At 38.4% G+C, this 24,303-nt stretch overlaps 1 protein-coding gene across 7 annotated transcripts in view; it reads right to left on the reverse strand.

Moving 5' to 3' along the window:
- PPP2R2C (protein phosphatase 2 regulatory subunit Bgamma) overlaps positions 1–24,303 on the reverse strand; it is a 204,063-nt gene that overhangs the window by 90,328 nt on the left and 89,432 nt on the right. Inside the window, exons 1-3 of one of the 7 annotated variants that reach the window (XM_075091910.1) lie at positions 13,729–14,009; positions 12,129–12,279; positions 2,617–2,772 (exon numbers count right to left, since the gene is read on the reverse strand). The exons of 5 other annotated variants lie outside the window; for them this stretch is intronic. In XM_075091910.1, coding sequence (XP_074948011.1) covers positions 2,617–2,629 — 13 coding nt within the window. In that variant the 5' untranslated portion in view covers positions 2,630–2,772; positions 12,129–12,279; positions 13,729–14,009. Of the gene's footprint in view, positions 1–2,616; positions 2,773–12,128; positions 12,280–13,728; positions 14,012–24,303 lie in introns of those variants that run through there. One more of the 7 variants, XM_075091909.1, reaches the window with a different exon arrangement.

The raw sequence follows: 24,303 nt of genomic DNA on the forward strand, positions 1-24,303 counted from the left end.
CTTGAGTTTTATGAAAAATAGTTATATATGAAGACCTTTCAAATAAAGGGAAAACTTGTGGGTCAAGCTCTTGAAAACAATGACAGAAGAAACTCATTCGCCATGACTATTTTTCAAGATACCTTTCCATACATTTAGTTAGTTCACTGAGTGATAACTAGGCTAAAGTAAAATTAGCTTGTGATTATACAGCTGAATACAAAAGCAGCTGACAAAACCCAACATGAGCAAATTTCCAATTTTTCCTAACTTTTGGGTACTTGACTTCATTTGACATGTTTTTCATTTAACATTAAAAACGTCCCCAGGTCTCAGGTGTTTCTAAATTCTGTAATTAGTGACTATTAAATCCCTTTCATTTATTAGCTGGATTTTAAAACTATCTTCAGAATTTTACTGCCGTTATAGTATTATCTATAGCAACAGAAATCTGTCATCCCACAACATCCCTAGTCTTGCTGCAAGGTATAGTTAAGGAATGCTTGAGCCAGCCTCTCCTGTCAGGGGCTGGAGGATAGCCTGTCCACATCCAGCACTTCCACAGCAGGCATTAAACTCCAGAGCCTTACGCCAAAGCCTATGGTTAGCTTCAATTTCCTTTGCCAGCTCCCAGATATTTCCAATGTGGTGTCCACTGTTTCTCTTATAGTAGAAGGAACCTCTCTCAAGGCCTTTCCCATTCAGAAATTATTTTTGCTGGCAGTGAGAATTTTCCTAAGGATTGTAAATAAAGAGAGGAGCACAACACAGTATGACTTAACACCGTCATTAAATAACTTCAGAATTTCCTAGAACAAAAAATATTACCTCACCCAAGTGCTTTGACCTGCCAAACACTGAATACATAGATATACAACAGATATAAAGACTTATCACAAAACACTGGTGGTGGACAAGGAAGGGAAGCATTTGACATCGACCACTACAGGTCAGCTGAATGTCATCATAGACACTATTGCAACCCAGCAAACAAAGATGTACTTATCTTCCTGTTCCACTAATGATACACACAGAAAATTAGCAATTATCTGTGTGCCAAATATGGGACCTGTTGCTGTCAACTGAAAAGACAGACATATTCTTCAATTATTTGCTGTATTGTACTAATTAAACAGGAGAATTATGGGAACCTTTCATTAACCTCTCAGCAAGTACATATATTTTAAAAGAATTATATTCAAAAGGAGAACAATCTGAGACCAACTCTACAAGGCTGAACACCAGTGACATTCATCCTTTAAATCTAATATTCTTTTGCCAGACAATAGAAAACAGGTTTTATGTAGCAACTTCAAAGCCATATGAAACTCGCAAACTGTGCATGACCTACAGATTTCTTTACTGTGCTCAGCTGATGATTTAGGCTATGGTTGGTACAGGGTCTCCCTTAGCAAGTCCTGGACTTTCACAAGGGGCCAAACATGCCAGCCAATCTGGGCTTGCAACCATCCATTCCAGACCCCACAGTATTCCACACCCCCAAGTATTTTGTGCACTAGGGAGAAGCCACTGGAAGGTTTTTTATCTGGGCACAGCACCAAAATAAGGATAAAGCTGAACATTTGAAGGTGGAGGCAACAAACAGCCACAGCCCAACATGCAGCATGAAGGAACTGAGAAGACACAGGCAGGAAGCATTCCCTCACATCTTTGGCAAAAACAAACAAACAAACAAGATAGCTCTGAAGTCTTCCAAAATAATATCTAAACTATGTAAAATCAAAATTGTAATAGCCTCTGTGCAATTGGATTAATATTCAACTAATGTCATGCTCAAGTGAGAGAATTTTAAAAAATGCTTAATTAGTCTTAATTTTTAGATGTCATGGACAATCCAAGCAGAGCAATGTGTTCTATTGGATACCAAAGTCTTTTAAAGTGTGAACCAACACCACCACTCCAAAAACATCTTGAAACTGGTAATGTTCTGTGTTAGTAAAGTTATCTCCCCTATAGTTCAGAAGAGACACAGGTAGGAGACAGAAGATTTTCCCATCTAAAACAAAAGCAAAGAGAAGTTCTGACCTCGGAAAGCAGGCCAGTTGGCAGTGAGATTGCTTGCTCAATTCCAACAGCCAGCTGAGATACCAAAGCAGATATAAAGAAACCTTATTCTTAACTATACTCTAGAATAGTACTTTATTGATCTATTTTTTCTTTTGATGATACAGCTGTAATTTTATAGTCAAAGTCTATGCTTTGTTAGAACATAGTCTGTTTTCATTTTATGATTGCTAAACACACAAAGTAATGGAAATTATATGTAAAAAAGTAAGTGGAGTTTTGTTTTAGATTTCCACTTTTTTTCTTTTCTGTGGGTAGTAAAACCAGATAAAGTTGTGCTGCCAACACTCATACTGTCTACCTGCCACTGAAGGCAAGTCTGTAAATCTCAGGAAAGGCTAAGTTTCCCACCAAGCTGCAGACTCGTAAGGAGCTGGCAACATCAAATGCCAGAGCCAGGCCAGAAGTCTCTTTCAATTAAATATTTTTGAGAGTACTGATGAAAAGATAGTCCACAACAATGGGGACAAACCATACTGTCACAACTACCCAAAAAAGCAACAGAATGAAGAGTCAAATGAGATCAAAAATGGTTAGTATACATGACTGTACCTTGGTCTATCATTTGGAAGATATAATTTATCAGTGCAAGCAGTGCAGCTTGTCTACTATATATAGGGCTAAACCCAGATGGATTCAGTCAAGGAAATCTGAGGATTCTAGATGCCACCAGAGTCGCCTTGCGCACAAGCTTCCTTATAGCTTTCCCTAAAAAACAAAGAAATTCAAGACAAAAAAATGGTGAAAACTTTCCTCATCTAAGGATAACTTTTCAAGCAGGAACAAAACTGTTGACTCTGTAAGTAAGCAAGCACCTTGTTCTCCCAATCACTTTCAATAGCAGAAAAATACTTCCTCAAGTGGACATTCCCAGACTTGTAAGAGTGTAATCCACAAGCTGCAGCCCAGATCTTTCTAGCTCCTATATTCACTTCCATCAGTGTAATTAGCTGAGACTCAAGAGAGTTTCCTCTCTCATACTCTAACCCCAAAGAAGTAGTTACTATTTTTAGAATTGCCAGGGATGTGCTGATAGTTCAGTCCTGATCTAAGTCATTGAAATAATTAAGTACCTTGAAAATTCCTTAGGGTGAAACCCATTGTACAGCTGTTGAAAGGATTCAATTCAGATTAATCAGTTTGCCCTCCATCAAGAACAGTTCAACAGAATGCTTGTTGAAGCAGGGTTTTAAGAAGCATTAAATGCTTCAGTAAATAAAATTTTAAATGGACCCCCAAAAGTCAGTCTACAGGATCTAGAGAACAGGTGCTCTTTCCCTTTTAAAGGGAGGATCTCCCTAACGAAAAATGAAAGTGATAAGGAAAAAAAAAAAAAATCACACAAACATAAAATAAAATTCTCTATTTCAGAGAAATAAACTTTTTTTCCTGTTGACAGAACATAAGGAGAGGAAGTTAAGGAACCCATTTTATATTAATATTGGTGTTCAACTCAGAGCAGCCCAAACTATCAACCCCTCATCCCAGGTCTGTACAGAATCAAAGAGAAAAAACTCATGGATCCATGGAATTCATGTGGAAATATATTCTCCATTTTAATTTGCATCTTGCACTTTTCTTAAAAAGCCTTTATTTTCTAGCATATACACTGGAAGTCAAATACACACAAATACTGACTAGGAAAAAAAGTCTATTATACATGCCAGGATTATTTCAATGCTTATTTACCCATGCTCATATTTAATGTTTCAAAGCTTTGAAATTCAGAAAGATGAAGTGCTGTATCAAAGCAGTCCTTTTTATGAAGGCATTTGTCATTATGTGAATCTAGTCCAGACAGCAGCAATCCACTTAAGTTAGTTACTCAGGTGTGTGTCTGCATACATACTACTCATGAGACAGTTTTCTTTCTACTTATATTTGCACTATTAAAAGCAGACCTTTTAATAAACTGTGAACCTGAATTGAGCCCACAGTATTCTTTTGGTGAAACTGGGGCAAGTCCTTCGGGTATGTAGACCATCATACCTCTATTATAATTTCCAAAAGCAGTGGAGCTACGATACTTACATCAGGAGGGGCCTGGTGTGTATCACCACTTGCAAAGCTTCAGTATATGCAGGAAAGAACTATTGGTATGTATATGCAGCGTGTGAAAAGATCAGTGCACAGAATATTTTGTTATATAACCAAATTTAAATACTTTTCCCATCTCTTACATTGCACCTTCCTTAAAAAGGCAACTCTCTACTAAATGAAATCCCATCCGTTATGACTTGCCTTACAAGCTGGGTGGCAAGTAGACACGGGCAATTATTAGTCAAGGGCAATTTCTAAGTGAAGGCATATAGCAATATACATGTACTTTAGATGTGACTCTGTAAACTACTAAAATTAGTACCTTGTGTAGATGTTTGTGCAAAAGTATTAAAATGCAAGGGCCACTACAGAAAATAATATTCTTGTCTGCTTTCTGGCTTAAGAGTTTTAGATATTCAACACTTCTTAAATTATATGATCAATGACTGCAGTGCTTAAATAAATAATAAATTAATTTATCTTTAGATCGTCTATGCCACCACTGGAAGACCTCATCTAAGCATTTACTTGCAGCAGACAACTATACGAGAACTCTGGCAAGTCGTATTTCTGTCATTTCACTAGAAGTCATTTGGTAAGGTTTTTCACTTTTACATTTCAAACCATCATCCCCTAATAAATTCACTATATCCCCATCACTGAGTGAAAACCCAGACCAAAGACATTAATTATCAGTTAAATATTGGCAATGTGCTTATGAGCATTTCGATTTCATAATGACCTTCAGGATGATTTCCACAGTATCTTTAATACCCACAATGGTTACAAATTAGCATTACTTTTCGTAAGTGTCCTCCATACATTTGCAAGCCACCAAAAAGCTATGTCCAAGAAGGACAAGTCTCATTCTTTGCTCTCCGTCATGTATTTACAAATTTATTTCTAAATGACGATTAGAATAAATTTAAAATATCTCACATCTGTTACAGTGCAAAACTACCTGTTATACTTTAAAGACTATAATGCCATAATGACTGCTGGTCATTCAAACATATCTTGTAACTTAGTATATAGCTCTTAAAAAACAGTTGAAGAGCACTAATAAACAATAAAAAGCTCATCTAACAATAAAAAGTTCATCTGCAAACATCAGAAGATAAAACATCAGTGAACAGTGCCATTAAAGTCATGTTTGTAGAAAGAGGACATGCTTAAGAATTGTGCCTCTTCGATGGATGTTTTTTGTCCTCTCAGACATCCAGTGGCAACTAACAAATATGAAACACCACATACCCTAAATTTGGCCACCCCAAACCATAAACTCAAAAAAAATCTCTTGATCCATCCAGATTTTTCTAGGGTTTTAATTTCAACGAAAAATGTGGGAGTTTCTTCCATGAGTATGTGTTTAAAGCATAGATTTGACATAAATAAAAATTAATAATTTACCTAAAAAGACTTTGCCTATTTACCTAAACAGTCAATGGGAGGTCTCCACATTCCACTTATTAGGATGTAGGAATCCAAGTGAAATAAATTAAGGCTTACTATAAACATGGAAGAGTTTTATTCTTCATTTTAGTTTGCTGTGGCAAGTCCATTTTGCTCTGCTGCCTTTTTTTTTTTTTTTTCCTCTTGGTAGTACCTTGGAGGGTGGATTTTTCATTCTGTTTGATGAGCTGATGCACATCCTCCTCTTGATCTCTTGCAAAGTCCTGTACCAAACCCATAGAAACCTGTATTTCCCAAACATCACAGCTGACTACTTTACTATTCTGGTGGCAAGCGCACAGCATGCTAAGGTTTACCCGGATGTCCATTGACAATGTGGAATTCAAACACTGAAATGGAGCTATTACAGAGGTGGAAAAGTTCATGCTCTCTAACAGCATAATTTAAAGCCTCTCCAAGATTCAACTTCATCATTCAGCTACTATTCTTAGTCAAACCCTTGATAACTAGGTGGTTACATTCATACTCAGTGAGAGCAGAGATATCATTATTCACTGCCAGCATTTTAGTCCACAGTGGGACATTATTACCTGCATACAGGAAAAGAAGGGCTACCACATAAGACTCCGGGAAAGAAAATAAAAGCTCTCATGATACTTCTGGGAGCAATAAGCAGGATCAGCAGACCCTGCTTTCCACTGGGAAAGGATTGTGCCACTGTATTGTACAAAGCACAGAGACAAAAAGCATTCCTAGAGTAAATCTTTGCTTTTTTGTCTAGTTATTTCCAAATTCAAATAGGTGTTTTCACATACTTGTTATCAGTTGCACTGTCCAGATTTTGATGGCCTTTTAGTATGCAGCACGGTCTTTTACAAGCCTGATTTCTAGTGATTTCTAAATTGAAATTTAGAAGTTTTATTCGTGGTATAGTCATGACTTCTGAAAGAAGTTGTTTTGTACAAAAGAAGCAGGATCTTTTATTTGTCCTGATACAGTTGCAGACAGGGTGGGGAGGAGAACAACCTTGCCTTTAAGCAGACAAGAGCTTCTTAAAATCTGCAGAAGACCTGCAAAAGTCCGTCCTCCCTTTTTGCATAGAACATACCTCCCTTTTGGATAGAACATACCTCTCTCTAAATACCTTGTCTTTCTTTTATCCATGGATCACTACAGCTACCTATCAGCACCATTATAACTTTAAAGTCCTACATTATCTAGCAGTCTTCCAGAATTTTCTGATTAGCCAAACAGCAGCACTAAAATTGTGAAGACAAGCAGGAGAGTCTGGTAGTCTTCCATGAGCAAATAATATCCTGTCAGAAACGTACGACCATTAAGATGGCAGAAAATAGTAAAAGATAGCAACAGAATAAAAAAAAAAACAGGTTTTTTTTTTTTAGCTGGAAATTACTGATATCTTTAGGATGATAAAACAATACAGAAAAATTAGTACAGTGATTCAATTTTTAATATCATCCTGAAAAAGTACTACTGCTATTACTGCCATTATTAGCAGTCAGTTACACATCAGAATATATACCATAAACACAGACAGTGATAAATATTTTCTTGCAACTCAGATGCTGCTGTCCTCCCGACCTCTATAGATTTTCAAGTCAACAATAGCTGCTCTTTTGATTACAGCTCTAGTCTGTGTAACCGATTTCTTATTCAGGGCTGAATCATCACAAAAGCAAGCCAATTGGTTTAAAAAAAAAAAAAGGCAGAATACCATAGCAACTGGCTCACCGCCTTGCTAACGTGCAGGAAGGATTTTTAACTTGAACAAGAGCCACAAGTGAAAACACCAGGCCAAAAGCAGATCTGGTGTAACACCAACAATGCAGCAGAACCACAAAAGTTGCTTAACCCCTCCCCAGTCTCCTTCCCATAATACCTCTTGGGCAGCAGCAAATCTTCTAGTTCTTATTAAAATACAGTACAGAGAACAAGGGAAAATGTGTGCTATGGTATTGACTCTGCATATATATCTAGACACTGCAGACTCCCTGGCAAAACAAACAGGAGTAAATTTTGAAAAATCAAGTCACAGAAGTGGAACAGTAATAGAGCTTGATCTTTTGTTTTAATTAATAATCATATCACTCCATAATTAAAAGGATGAAAAGTTTCTAAAGAAACATCTCCAATTATACTTTACTCTATATTGTCCAAGTTAGTGTCTAGTTTTAGGAACACATCAAAGTAGCCAAGATATTGATAATAAAGATAATCAGTTAGTGACAAAAGGCTCTAAGAATTGCACCAGGTCTGCAAGGAATACACTTGAAGCAGCAAATTACTCCAGAATAACAAGTAAAAGTCTGTGTTGGGCTTACATGGCAAGGTTTTGTGGAAGGGGGATGCAGGGGTTGCCTCTGTGAGAAGAGACCAGGAGCTGCCCCCATGGCAGACAGAGCCAGTTCCAGCCAGCACCAAGACAGACCCACCGCTGGCCAAAGCTGAGCCCATCAGTGACACTGGTGGCATCTCTGTGGTAACAAATTGTAGAAAGGGTTAAAAAAGATGCACAAGAGCAGCTGTGAGAGAGGAGTGAGAAAAAGAACCCTGCAGACACCAAGGTCAGTGAAGAAGGAGGGGAAGGAGGTGTTCCAGATGCCAGAGCAGAGATTCGACTGCAGCCCATGGAGAAGATCATGGTGATTCAGGCTGTCCCTCTACAGCCCGTGGAGGTTATTGGTGGAGCAGACATCCACCTGTAGCCCGTGGAGTTCCCCACACTGGAGCATGTGGAGATGCCCTGGAGGAAACTGCAGTCCACAGAGAGCCTATGCTGGAGCAAGCCCCTGGCAGGAGCTGTGGCCCATACAGAGAAGCCCACACAGAAGCAGGTTTTCTGGCAAGGACTGTGGCTTGTGGGGGACCCATGCTGGAGCAGTACATTCCTGACGGGCCATACCCTGTGGAAAGGATCCATACTGGAGCAGTTCTTGAAGAACTGCAGACCATGAGAAGGACCCATACTGGACAAATTAGTGAAGGACTGTATCGCCTGAGTGGGACCCCATGCTGGAGCAGGGGGAGAGTGTGAGAAGGAGCAGCAGAGATGAAGTGTTACGGACTGACTAACCCTCATTCCTCATCCCCCTGCACTGCTTTGGGTGGCAAGAGGTGGCACAGAAGTCAGGCAGGAAGGAGTGAAGTTGAATCCGGGAAGAAAGGGTGTGAAAAAAAGGTTGCTTTAGTTTTGGGAGGTTTTGTCGCTAACCTACTATATTTTTAATTAGCAATAAATTAAACTTTCTGAAGTCGAGTCTGTTTTGCCTGTGACAGTAATTACTGAGTGATGTCCTTCTCCTTTCATCTGATTTTCTTCCCCTGTCCTGCTGAGGAGGGGGAGTGAGAGAGCAGCTTGTTTGGCAAGCCAGCCAAGGTCGCCCCACCACAGAGTTCTTTCGTTTGAAGAAAGCAGAAATCTCTCCTAGGCAACTGAAGCTATCAAGTCTTTGTTTTGAAGCAGATGTGCCCATCTGTTCTAGGTCAGCTAAAATAGGTTTTCAGTGCATTGCACAGTGAAGAATTACAGTCCTGTCTCTTTTCTACCATGTTTGGGGTTGCTTGTACTCTGGAAACTATTCAACTGCATAGTAAGGACCTTCACCGAGTTTGGCTTTATAGGCCAGAAGAAAAGTCAGCTCTGTTCTTCTTTGCGAATTATTTAAAAGGCATTTAAAACCTGCTACGAAGTAACATCAAGTCAAGAGGACCAGGTACAATGCCCACAGTACAGCTACCTAAACTGCTTTTAATCTGAGGGCTAATTTTTAAACCAAAGAAGTCTGACTTAAGTACATAACTCCGCAGTATCAAATTAATTTACTTGACCTCTATAAGCATCATTCCTGAGCTTTTACTGGCATTAAGGAGTGCTATAAGCCACCCATACCTATGAAAATCCAAACACTTTTTTGCAGTTAAAATGAGGGGAAGAGCCTTACTTTGGGTTCCTGAACCTGAAAATAGTGGCCTGATTTTCTATTAATGAAACAATGAATTATGGCGTCATATTTTTGTTACTATTATTTTTTTGATCTGACAAGAAATGGCCACAAAAGTCTTAAGGTCTTTTGACCTTCAAACTCATGCAGTCTCACAGGGGGTTTATGGTCCCAGGAAGCTTTTCCATCAGAGACCACAGACCTTGAACTAACAAAACATACTTTGTTCTTGGAGATGATTTCATCGCACTGGTAAATTGACATGTTGTGTTCATGTGGCTGAAAATGGGCACATTTCTGCTTTGTCTCAGGTCTCTGATGTATCATTATTCAGACATCAAATCAGCCTAATTGTAACCATACATTTGTGCTTGATATGTATGTATCTCAATGTATGTCTGAATTTATAATACATGGGGTATATACAGACTTCGTTATACACCACTGAGAACTATGTACCCATCTCAGAAATTATGCATGTCCTTCATCTTCCAAAAGATACTTGTTTTATTTTAAAGTCACAGTTTATTTAAATCACATTCTACAAAACAGCACAAAATTCCCTAGTTTGCCTCCATGAACAGCATATACTTGTCATTTTGGTATCTTAAGTAGAAGCAGCAAAAGCAGGACAAAGAGAATCCAAGAAACTTAGCAAAACAACATCCAAAGTTTTAGTTGCCCTTCATTTTAAAACACAGGAGTTTCCAACACTTCCCTTACTTATCAGATAGGAATGCTTGATGGGCTGATTGTAACAGAGAGGTGGCTCTTGCCCAGTCCTCAGTTTCAGAATGGGAATTTTTCTTGAGTTTGTTTTGATATACCTTTGCTTTGTTTATAAAGGATGAAGCAAGGAGGTTTTTTTCAGTTGAGCTGCTATCCAGCAATTCACATAGAGAGAAGATCACCTGTTTTCTGAAAAATGTGAAATGGTACTCTGTGGTTAATATTACTCGCGCAGCACACTTTGTGCAAAAAAGTGCCATACGTAAATGTATGTTGGAGATACTGATGCAGTGTTGTAAAGATGGCCCTATCACATACATGATCAGATTTTGTTTTCGTACCAGTAATTCTATTCAACTTGTGTCAATAACAATTTATTCTATTTCCCAAAACTAGTAAATTTGCTCTGAAGAGCTTATGGTCTTAAGTCAGAATCCAAAAAGAAAGAGAGGAGGACAAGCCAGAAATCTGGTTACCCATTCTGCCTGCTTAAACATACACGCTCACTCTTGCCTATATAAATTAGAAAAATGTACACCAAGGACAGTAACTTATTATAACAACAAAGGTCAGGCTGAAACAGGGCCAGGATACAAAAGTGTCTTCGACCTCAGCTCTGAAAGAACTTTTCCATGCTCAAAGTGGCATGAAAGAAATTACAAAGGTGCAGTACAAGAGCAGAGATTCAGTGACTGAAGGACACAATGGTAAGGCCAGAAAACTAGTGCTTGAGAGGGGTTACGAAATGAAAAGTAACCTAATCAGTAATGGTCATAACGATGGCTTCAGGTCTTTCAAAAACTTTGGGAGAAGGCAGCACAAATGCTCAGAAAGTCAAAGAGAATGCTGCTATTCTACTACCCTGCATTCACCTTGCAGAAAGGCATTACTTGAGCATAAATACTTACATTGTTCTTGTAGTATTATTTATTATTACAAAATAATTATTTCAGAGTCAGTATTATGAGGAATTTTAAAAGTAACTTGAACCACCAGGTTTTTTTGTCTTTAAAAACAATCTGCCTGATGACAATGCAGTCACAGGAGAACATCTAAACCATCAAACAGGTGTGCAGCATGTCTTTGTTATTACAACGTTCTAATGCAGAACCTCATTCTTTCCCATAATATTTAGACTTCTAAGTTCAAAAGTGAGTTGACCTAGGCAGTTCAAGGTGTTCTGCCAACTAAAGGTGTTTGATTACTTCATCTCAGAAAAAGCTGTATTAAACCAGGAGTTTGAACTGATGAATCTACCCAAAAGCTCCATCAAAGGTCATCTGCGTTATATGCAAAGAACAGCATCTCTGCAGAAGTATGTAATGTTACCTTCTCTGAGAAGCTGTTCACCCCATTATGAAGATGATAAACCACAGCAATGAAGTTAGCTAACTTGCCCAAGGACACCTGTAGCATTAGTAGCTACATAAAAAAAAGAACTCATCATTTTAGGTCAATGAAAAGTCTCCGTCTACACATGGGTCACTAGTATAGAAGACAGAGTCAGTACCATTTCATGCTGGCTTCTGAAGTCCATTTAGAAAATTCAAACAGAACAGTGTGTGCAATACAGTTACTCAGCAGGTGAGAGACAGAAAAAGGAGAAACAAAGAAAGAGAGAAAAGGCTTCATGCCTTCACTTTTATTGTAAGTTTTTACGGTTTGTATCATCTTTGGGACATCTCAGACTCTAAGTAACACCACTTAGAACGTGCAGTGTCTAGGTGTGCCACATCCTCTAGGACACAGTTGTTTTCAAAAATTTTTATTCACTGCTTGTAAAGTGACATAATACAATCAATGAACTGTAGACATCTTTATCACATTTGCTTTTTGTGGCTTCTGAAGTCCACTGTCATCGGGGCTTCCTGTAACCAGCCATCTGGGATGAAAGTAAAAATAAGTCATAGGCATCCTTACCTCCAAGTCCATCTCCAGAATCAACCTCATAGATGCTCTCCCCGTCCATGTTGTCTTTAGGATGCAGCAGAAAACAAGATCTTCCTCAAGTGATTTGCTCAGGCTCCAGAAGAAAACTGAATCCACGCACTCTGCAGCCAGAAGGTGATATCTTTCAAAGAAAAACATAAAAACAAAGCCATTGATCCACTTTGCTATACAACAGAGAGGTCATTTAATTTCTCCCTTAAGCCCCCATCTTTTCAAAACTGTGTGTCAGTTAGTTCCACATCCAATATCTCAGCTCCTTATATCAATACAGTCTTTTCAGTGGGTATCTGAGCTCCTTTTTACTTGTAAATTCAACTGCCATTCACAGTCCAAACACTCCACCCCCTATAAAGAGGTTGCATCAGTCCAAATTCCAGGACTATTGGGGGCGGGAGAAGTAAGCCTCAGCACAGAGCCAAGCTTATTCACATGGCCTGACAGGACTAGGAATGGGCAATATACTACCCATCTACAGGATCAGCTCTCCTCTGGCATGCTGTGGGTACAGTGAAACCAAATTACATTCAGGTTGCCAACAGCAACTCAGACTGAAAGCACACAGATCACGTGGGTTCATCACTTTCTTAAGGTTGCTCTTAGGGTCACTTTAAGTAGAGAATCTCAGTTTAAAAATGGATTTGATTTGCAGATGAATGTAAAGAAGTGTAAGGGTGGGTGTGGACAAAAGAACAAACCCTCCTCTTGGCTTATTTAAGAGAAAGACAACAAGGGAGCAACTTCTCCCTAAACTGAGCCTGAATAGCTAGTTGTTTTTCTATCACTACCTCCACCTTTTCTTTTTGAATAAAAGAGAAATAACTCTCAATGTATTAAAAAAACAGTACTAATGAGTCAGGAAACATCCACGCATCGGTGCCTTTGAGAGGCAAAAGAAGACAAAAAACAATCAGAACAGCATGGAGTTATCAGAGTGGTTTTGCAGCAAGCGGAGAACTGTCATGTATCAGATGCTCATGATCCAGACAGCAAAGCAAGGATGAGCTCCACCACTTGTTCCACCGTGTAAGATTTAGTCTGATTATTTTTAAAACAAAGGAAAACAGGAACCAAAAGCCATGCGAAAAGAGCACAGAGGCTTCTCTCTGCCACAAAGGAACTCGGACAGGCCAAGAACATAAAACATGATGACAGAATTATGATCAAGTACATGACTGATATGTATGATGATATATAAACCTAGTTCAGGTGCCATTAGTAACTTAGAGCTAGTCATGGAGCAACGCCTTGGCTGTCTCCTTGACGGTTTCAAATGAGCAAATAACAATTAAGTTTTATTTGCAAGTCTGTGGCCTTCTCATTTGCTTTTCCATGTCATCAGGATTGTATTCAAATTGTCCCATGCCAGTGCATTTTATTGAGAGGGTGCAAAAGGGAAAGAAGTTCTGTATTAACATGAACTGCCCTGTATGTTTCGTTCAACTCCCTTCACCGACTTTCTATCAACAAGAAAGCAATACATATTATAAACAAATCTGTATTCAGACACCAAGTAAAAGAAAATAGATAGTTCAAGTTCTATGTCATTTTGTTGATAAAAAGAAGGGCATACCTAGAAGCTTCACACCAGATGACCTCTACTTCTTCAGCTTCTTCATGCATCTCTCCCAGCATCTGCATGTTTTTGTCGATTTTCCGCTGGTTGAGCCAGTGTAGGTGTATGCCATGTAACAGAGCATGCATGGCACTGCAAAACACTGAGCAGACCTTCCATGGAGTGAAAATTGTAGTATAGCCATCTTACACTGCTGATGCCTCTTCTTAAACTCACATCAGTGATTCAAGGTGTTCTAAATCAGCATTCATGTTTTTCAGAAAGCATGCTACTGCAATTTGCAAAAGACTGAAGGCTGAGAACGGACCCATAATAATTCTGATTTTTAGTAATGAAGTATCCATTGCAGAAACTTTGGTTCAGTTAAAAAAAAAGATCCATACTTTTTATTTTAAAAATATGAAAATACTTACCAAATAAATAACTGTGGTTATAGTATCAAGCTCTGGCTGCATATTCAAACCTGAAATGTTTATGTTCTAAATGCTGGTTTAGGGTACTCACAAGAATGTTAACAATTGTAGTTCTTGTTCATAAAAGCAAACGCCATCAAATGATGAATATTACATTCCCATAATCATGTGGATGTCACACGCTTTAGTACTATTTCTACTGGACAAACAGGTCAGATGAGAAAATAACCATAATTTGAGAAAAATCAACCACAGCCTTTCAAATGAAAGAACTTTTCTTGCAAGTTTCCTTTTGGACAGGTGGTCTTATTCTGCTCAGATATTCTCGTTGCTAACCCTGGAGTTTATGATGATTGCTACAGTCCTCCTGCACGGCAATACAGAAACCATGTTTGTTTAAAGTAACTGATGACCAAAGGACATTGTGCAATGCCTAAAAACTAATAATTGCTTTTTTTATTCAGGCTTTATGCCCATATATGGAGGAAAAATAACCTGTGCCCAGCACAAATACCTACTACTACATCTACCTAGACACAGGCGTTACACAACTTAATGTGTTCATCCATCTGTAAATAAAAACATGTGTCCCTATGAAAAATCCAGAGAGAGTCTCATTTTGCCTTATAGTAAATGAAGTCTGCATGCCTTTATCAAAACCTGTAACTGTAGAAAGTAGTAAATTTCAAGACAGACAGTGCATAAGAGTTGGTTACTAAATTAGGTATCAGTATTGTGAAATACTAGCATTTAAGTATTTAAGTTCAAGATTACCGAGACAATCAAGTGGAACCAAAATTTTCATTGCCTAGTTAGAAAATTACTACTATTATTCTTATGGAAAACTGAGATTAAAAGAAGAGAAACAGAAGAAAACCTGTTTTTAAATCATTTCTTATTTTACATATATTCCTTCTGAAAAAAAAAAGAATTGTTCTTTATTGCATGCTTGCTGTCTCTTCCCACTTGGCATCTGTACAAATGTTGCTTTTAATAGCATTTCACTCATACCTGAACTTTTTTTTGGGGGGGGCGGGAAGGGTCTGCTGGTGGATACAAAACCCCCTACTGCTCTGTTCCCTGGCTATGAAAACTTTCTAATTAAAAATTGAAAGAAAAATGATGCAGCAGTGCTGGAATCTAGAGCTGCTCCAATGTAATCACAGCAATGGGCTAACCACAGAGGTGGAATGCTTAGTGCAGAACTGCTTTGTGCTTGGCTGTGTTGGCTGCGAGTTTACTCCTTCTACTAGGGAGAAAAAAAACTGAAACTTTTAAAGTTCACCTTATCACAAAGGAAAAATTCCACACCAGAGAAGCAGTGAAGAATGAGGTAAGATGAAAGCTGTTTTAAAACGATGAGTTTGACACTTTTTAAATTACAGAGCCTTCAAAACCCACAGTACCAGGACTCCTTTGGTCACATGGTTTTATTTTTTGGCAGCCTTTGCTGCTTGCACATCCAAATCCTTTCCCTTGCTAATACCATATAGTAGGCCCCATTTTCCACCATCACACCAGAAAGTAAAGCCACCTGGGGCCAAACCATCATTTGGTGCTGGCATCTGCTCCTTGATGAAAATGCTATCGGGGTCGGGGTGGGGGGATGGTGGGGGGGACAATGAACATGTTTGCTTAAGTTTTATAACCTGAAGTCTTCGTCAGTTGTTGGGAGGTTATTCCTGGTGTTGAAGGAACAGCACGTGGAAGGAGGCTTGGGAAGAGTCTCAGCGAGACTGATTGTTCACAACTTCTGTCTGAGTGTAGAAGGCAGAATCATCCATGTCAGAGCAAGGCAGCGGGTGGCAGGAAGATGAAGTTAAGAATGCATAACTAGATACTACTTGCATGATTTAATTTTTTTCTCCCTTAGAGCGGTTAAAGAAGCCTCACTGCTGTTTCAACACACACCAGGGAGTTATATTCCCAAGGAGATGTGCGGACAGGAGAGCGATACATGAATTCCTGTTATTAGTTTCCTTCTTCCAACCACTGCCTGACCCCAAGCGCTGTACAGTGGGGTGCAAAGAAGCTGCATATGCTATCCCTGTACTTGCCGTGCAATTCTGCAAATGGGAAGAACCCCCAGCCACAGATACAGTGCTGATCTCTGATATTTTTGACCTGCTTGAGTCTGAGAAAGCCCAATCAAATGTAAATGACTGCGGTCCATTGGTCTTTCTGAAATGATCTGGTTAGCCCTCTGGCTGCAGATATTGGATTTTGGGGAATTAGTCCCCACTAAAGTAACAGAATACTACCACTGGAGCAAACGTCATTATGGTAACAACATTTGAAAACGCACAAATCACGTCACAAAAATCAAAGTATGGTAAGAATATTTATATTTACACACTTTAAACCTCCAGGGAACGTTACAAGTTTAATTCTCCAATTAAAGTCAGAAAGATCACAGAGTTTGCTAGGTTTCGCATCAAGTGCTGACATAACAAACGTGCCAGAATTAAAATTCAAAGGGAAGACTGAGGCCACTGCAGTAGCACGCTTCTCTGCTAACTCAAAGACCCCAGCACTCCCAAATACATGCAAGTGCACTTTTTCAAACAGCTTTCTTCACAACAGATTCCTACATAATCCCAAACTTCTATCCTGCAGCTAGACAGACCTTCCCCAGGTGTACACTGCTGACTCCTGTCCATAAATCTCAGAGGGTCTTTTCAGGTAATTTATACAAGAGATCGTTCGTCTCCCTTTACGTCCCTCCATTCTTTTCTCTCTTTAGAGCAGAGGGCTCAAACGGCAAGACTGCCTTCCTCTCCCTGCTCACCAGACTTTTCTGTTCTGTTTGTTGGAAACACCATTTTTTAAATGTTTTGTACTGGGTGTCATTGGAGAATGATTCCATATGGAGAACATCGTGGGGATGAGAATTAGGTGACTGCAGAGGCTGACTCTGCAGCTTTTAGGAAAACATCTGATGTCAAGGAGGATCCAAAAGTAGAAGAATACCAGATTTCTAGCACTATTATGTTCTTATATCAACTTTATCACAGCACCAGAATAAAACTGATCAGTAATTCTTCCATGTAGTTCCCCTGTCTTGGGGCAAGGTTGGGGGAGAAAAGAAAAAAATCTGAAAATCTGTACTACCACATCAGTACAGAGGAGGCTGGTGCCAGATCTACTTCCGAAAAGGTTCTGTTCCTCAAAGTTTACCACCAGATGGATCTACAATGAATTATCAGTGATACAGCTGTCATAGTCCTGTGCCTCTGCTGGCAGCCAAACTTACAGAAGGAGTCCTGCTCAACTAGTCATTTTTGCTTTCTGCTTATTTCCCTCATTTGTCATAGGAATTTATTCAAAGTTAATGAATCGGTCCAAGATTCTTCATACATATTTAAGTGCTTTTCAAAAAAGAAAGCTAGGTTTTGGAAATGGGCAGAAATCTTGTATTCAGTCGGGCATAACGATGCTTGAGTTAGTCTTGCAGTAATACCCTAACAAGAAGCCTTTCTGACTACCAGACTTGATAATCATAATTCCTTCCTAACAAGGCTTTCCGTGAGACTGTTTTATTATTCAGAGAAAGGCTGAGTTGAATAGATTCACCTCATTTCACCACAAAGATGCATTTTTTTGAGATATCTCCATATGGAAATCTCAAGGAAGTCAAAAGGAAGTTCGTTATGGACATGGGCATCTTAAACACTGACAAAATCCTCAGTTTTCAATACTTGAAAATAAGCTCCAACTCAAGGTTTTGCAAAATGAGACCAAGTGCTAATAAAATGGTTTGCTGGGAACCGCCACAAAAGGAGATCCAGGTATTCTCATACTACAAAATATGATTCAGGGAGCAAATAAGAATCAGTATCAACAGATTAATTTCACAACGTTGTTTCTCCAAAACATTCATCTGAATTGGAAAGAGGAGTGATTTCTAAGTCTGAGGTGCTTCATTTCTGCACATACTTTTTTTCTTAACAAAGTTTTTATTTTCAAATAACTCCATACCTGTTTTACCTGCCAAACTTTTTTACTGTTCTCATCACACAGCACTTGTGTTTTTCTTTACATTCATAGTGACCACTGTGAAGAAAGTTATTTTACATACTAGTGTACAACAGGGTTGGCAATTCAGCCTTTATTTTAGTATAACAGAGTACCACAAAACATTTGAAGCGCTAGTCTCTTCCTTGTGGGCCAGTGCTATAAGGTACAGTGTGAACTGTGCACTGCAAACCAAGAATTCCCATCAAGCAAACAAAGTACTGTTATCTTAGAAAAATAATTTTGCAGTTTGGTTCCTCTGCTAATGGCAGAAACAGTAACTATGACATGTGCAGGAACAGTAGAGGACAAGCTAATATTTGTAAAGCCACCTGATGATGTTGATTATGATCTGAAAACATACACTACAGATTACAGTTTCTGCTCTAGGTGTACTAATTCAAAAAGCAAGGGCAGGGGCATCTTTCTTTAAAGACATGTCTAAGAAGCCAATTTCTATAACTTAAAATATATTGTAGACTTATTAGGAATCTGTGTATTGCAGCAAAGGTTCACCAAAGAGTTATACATATTTGACATTTACCCAAATTGATTGCTGCACACAGTGTACTTCTACTATCATTACCAACACAAAGCACACCTTAAAAACAAAACAAAAACCCCACAACCCAAAGAACACCCTAAAAACACCCCCAAAACATACCTCCTTGATTTTAGTGGATTTTCAGTTTACAGTCTAAATATTCCTTCAGTTTAAAAAGATGTTGAGTTTCACATTAGAGAGCTAACAAAATAGCAGATTTTTCTATTTCTAGTAGGACTATTTCCGAAGGGGAGAAACTATATTCCGTTTTGAAACCACATGCTTATTGTATTAACAATTACTCTAGGCACATATAGCAAAACAAAGAACTAATCAACATATTGATCAAAACATGATTTGCCAAAAACTGTACAGAAAATCTGATTTAAAAAATTAGGGAGACATAAAGTAGTAACAAAAAAAGAACGAGTGAAATAAAAAAAAACCCTTCAGTACCAGCATGGTTTTACTTAGAAGCTTGCAGCATAAAACCAATTTGCTTTCCTTAGGTTTTAGCCAAAGGCCTAAATAAAGCATGCAATACATGCTTCGAGTATTTTCTTATTTGCTTTAATGTTAAATTTCAAGACAATGTTGCAAAACTGAATTTATGCCCAGCTGTAGTTTTTATAACCAAGAGAAATTTAGTTTGTATGCTAGAGCAACTGTGGAAATCAATTCTTAATCTACGACCTTGCTTACCGCAGCTTGAAGCCTTGCAATAAATAAATGCCTTAAGCCACAAATAAGAAACATTTGGTGAATCAAAGAGACAAATAACACAAATCTATATGTGTATATATAGCATTAGAAAGGTAATATAAAATACAATATTGGCTCTTTTCTTGCTCTAACACAATAGTGTTTGAAAGGTAGGACACAGTAATTGGCTGCATTAATACCCAGGTGGTGAACAGTCACGAGTACCTATTTTCTTTTCACATGACAATGTTCATCCCTTTAGAGGCCTTCTTGTAGCCTGCCTTGTTTTTCCACTATGGACAATTCTGCAATGCTTAGAAATACAGAACCTCTGAAAAATACCTATTGTCTCTGTCCTAGATATGCAAAGTCTTTCTCTAATGCACATTTAAGCTTCCTTGTGAAATTGCTCAGTGTTTCATTACTAACAACAGGAAAAAAGATGCCAGAGCTCATGTGTTAACCTGCACTTAGGCACAACTACCCTTCTTTCTAAGACAAATCTCCCAATACCTCACCCTATATGTTATCACTGATTTCTCACAGGAGTATAAGCTAAAAGAAAAAAGCACCTATAGTAATGTCTCATTATTAATATTTTACAATTTTAATTCACAGAACATTTCTGTAAGCAAACCTGTACCTCTTTAAAAGCTCACCTTCCATTCCCGATATATTTGAATAACTGTAGATTTTAAAATCGAGTAATACAAAATAGCACTAGTTCAGCTGATTTCCCTCTCTTAATTGTCTCCTTCCTGGTACACTTGAATTCAGATGTGACTGTGACTGACACTCCTTTTTAGATGAGCATGGCGTTATTAGTTTGCACAGCAGGTGACCAAAGTAAGTAATGGGAAGGTTTCCTTTATTTAACCCTAAATAAAGGATGTAAGCTAATATGAAATGAAATAATTTGGAGATTCATAATTATCCTTGAATTGGAATTTTACACAGAAACCAAACCAGAAAAAGACTTGCTTTATTTAAATATAATGAAAGTTTTGGTTTACGTAGATCATTAAGTCCTTTCTAAAGTTACATTTCCCCAAGATCTGCAACATGCTGTGATCAGTTCTCAGTCAGTGAAATTTTTGCCATTAATACAAATGGAGAAGATAGAGAACCAAACTGAAATGTCCTTTTCAGTTCTTAATACAAATCGCAGGTGCAGCATCCAAAGGAATGTATTTGTGCTCTTGTGGCTTTCAGCCATTAACATCAGGTGCCAACACTCCCTGTACAGGATAGAGAAAGATATTGTACTTCCTGGTATGGGACAGAATTTGGAACAATTCTCAGAAAAACCTGACCAAGCAGTCAATATAATGGCTAACTGTGTGTACACAATTTGAAAAGACAACGTACACTCCTCTTATTGTAGCATCAGCTTCTTTTTTTATATTAGGTGATGCTTTTCACTGGAAGGATATTGATCACAAGAGCAGCTTAATCCATTTTCATTTTTTTTTACAGTGTCCGCAGTAACTGCAAACCAGCTACTGAAAAGACACAGGGGGAAACATTTTGGGTTTACAGTCTGTGGAACAGGGAAAAGTACACTAAAAGAATGAGGTTGAAGAAGCCAGTCATAGATCATATTCCAGTTAATCTATTTTCAAGTACTTTTAACCTCTTCCTTACTGGAATCCTTTAAATGAGTAATAAGCCACTTATTTTGGAACCAGAATTGTCATCTCATTTAGAGAGGGAAGATTAATTAGCAATGAATTATAACGCTCACAAGCATCATGCTTCTTGGGAGCACCCAGTCTGGGACAGTGATACTGATAATACCAAAAATGCCATCAGAGGAAAAGCTAGACTTACACTGAAATTACTTAGCTCCCACTACTTAGTTCCACCTATGAGCATAGGCATACCCCGCTGATGTCCAAAAAGCAACTTAGGAGACTTCTGAGCTTCTCTTCTCCAAGTAAACATTGCCTGTCATCCTCAATGTATGGGTTTATTCCAGACTAAGGGCAACTTTTATGGAAATGATGCCAAGTACTTATTAGTCAGAACTGATGTCTGTAAATAGAGGAGAAACTATCACATTGCAGATGCACACAGTGTTTTCATACTGAAAAATAAGCTGTGCTTGAGTCTACCCCAGAACAGACTAATCTTACCAACAGCTAAAGCAGAGCAGAAGTCCGATTTCACGCATGCTTTTCCATAACTCAAGAGCAGGAATTTTAGCTCAGCAATGACCTACGTTTTACACCTAGCTGGAGGGAAGAACTCTCATTCCAAACTGAAGTCCCTCAGGTAATAGCAGTATTTTACAGGTATAAAAGCATATGCAGTTCCCAAATTTCCAAAGATGATGTGAATGGCATTAACCAGACCTCTCCGCAGCTGTTTGTGGGAACGGGCAGGTATTAGCACGGCAGTTACAGAAGTGGGGAAACCTGCACAGTGAGCCTTCCTGAGAGGCTGTGATCTGCGGAGCCTGGAGTAGCCCTCGCTAACTTTGAGACCTCTCCTCAGCACTAAGCATCCGTTAATATTGACTCCCTACCCAACTCCACCTACTATTTTATATCTGGCATTTTAAATTAGTTTTCAGGTTAGAGTCTTAAAAGCAGTTTGTTCTAACTTCAGGAGAGTTGCTTGGTGTATTAATTTGAGTTAGACAAAACTCCCCACCAACAAAAAAACAAATTTACATTACAATGTGCAGTTGATTATAACCAATGACTCTTACAAAACCATTTAAGATTCAATATTTGTGAAATAAAGCAATGTATTCACTGATGGCTTTGTATCAGCATAAATGACTAATTACTCTAATCACGAAGCTCAAAAGATAACGAACTTGATTTATTATAAGTACAGGAGCTTGCCCTCTTATAAAAATGACTTGCTCTGCAGTTCAGGACAGATATTGATTGATGGCACTATTTGTATCCTCTTATTTTTTATTTTAACATTTAATAATAGGTGAAAAATGAATTAAAAGTAAACCAGAGCAAGACATGTTCCAAATATAATTGTATTCAATTCCAAAGCAGTACTCGTACATTATCTATATCCTAGTATTTCACTAATAGTAGAGATACAAAACTATTTTGAAAAACATGCAGAGAGTAAATGATTAATTTGGCCAAGATTACAGAAAAAGTGAATATTTTTGCCTTTCTCATACATTGCTGTTCATTATTTAGTGACACCTGAAATCTGCTGCAGAGACCAGCTGAACACACTTCAAATCCAGTTTAGTGAGGAATAATTGAGAGTCATAAAAAAAAAAAATCTCTGAAGATAGAGTATGAATCAGCAATGGCACAGGACCGCAACAGAGACAGAGAGAGAGACTGAACCTGCTTGGAGCCTGGTAGCGGACAAGCAAGTATCTTAATATCTTTGCTGCAAAGCCACTTTGGAAAGCACTTTGCTCTCTCCTAGCCTGTGCCACCAGTTCATCATCTCACCTAAGAGCTGTTTATGGACAGATAGAGCACTTAAGATATGTCAGGTCCCCATGACAAGGCTTATAGATTTATTGCACTACGTTCAAGCTACACAATACAGTTACAAAGTTTTACAGTACATATATTTTAAATAAACACATACACCATCCAGGTCTAATCTACTTACACTAAGATTAAGTTGTTTAGGACTCTCTTATCCACCTGAAGTCCTTTCAGTTTGTCCAAACAAGACGACTGCCATGAATTCCCTCTTTCTGCATATTAATGTTGCAGATTTTTGAGGAACCATCAGGTGCGTTTCGATATATTTTACTGCACAGGCAAAGGGAGAAGCATCATGCCAGAGAATAGAAGAAACATTTTTCGTAGTTCACTGGTAACCAGCAAAGTTGTCTAGCTTATCTTAAGTTTTTGGGGTAATTGCTGGAGCCCCAGGGTGTCAAAGGAGACTGCCATACAACTGCGTGTGTACGAGTACCATTGCTCAGTCAGTTGTTCTAGTGCTAATGATTATTGTTGCATCAGTATGTGCAGAAAACCACGGTTAAGGGCAACGTGAGAATATTTTCAATGTGAAGAATGTTTTCATAGATAGGAAGATCTGCATGATCTAACTTCAATTCTGAGCTCAGCTAAAACAAACTGCATTCCTCAGGGCACTGCAACAAACAGATTATCATCGAATAAAGATACTTGGCAGCCAGGTTCATATTACAGCTGCTTCTTGTGCCGACCAGCACAGTCATGGTGACCTCATCTTCCCAGTTTTAATATATCCTCACATTGTCTCTTGTCTCATACTTAACACTAACATTCCTCTGGGCAGAAACCCTCTCCTCCTTGTGTGTTTACAGAACCGGCTGTGCCTAGTGGCTCTCACAGTATAAATAACAGTATAAATAACAAGAAAGATGTAAATCTGATCATGATTTATGGCAAAGAGTTAAACAACATAATTAAATCTCTGCATTATCAAAGTCAATGGCAATTTTTACTCCTGAAGCTAGGGTTTTTCCTTATTATATCATCATGGTTAATACCTTCTTAGCACAAACCCTCTTTCACATAAAAAATTATTTTTAGTCACCCATCAATTCTGATACCTTGCAGTACTCTTACTCTGGAAGCAAGAGCAGTATTTTCACCGTCACTTTTGCCAAACATTCTCTTGCTACCAAGCATTTCTTCCAAGTCTAGTGGCACACAGAGAAATTTCCAGAATTCAGATTATTGCAGTTTGGAAAGTATCCAGCAGAAGATTACTAAAAGACATCTGCTTTGGTCCATGAGGGGCACACATGGGATCGACCTCTGCTTTATTCTATAACCACTCACTGATGACCAGACACCAAGTTCTTACTTCTGCATAGCTGCAGAAAACCAGCATGCCACTATAGTACTTAGAAAAGAGATCAGAAAGTATATTAGTAAGTATGCCATAACACAGGCTTCTAAGACA

This window comes from Phalacrocorax aristotelis, chromosome 4, assembly GCF_949628215.1.
Source record: "Phalacrocorax aristotelis chromosome 4, bGulAri2.1, whole genome shotgun sequence".
NCBI lineage: Eukaryota > Metazoa > Chordata > Aves > Suliformes > Phalacrocoracidae > Phalacrocorax > Phalacrocorax aristotelis.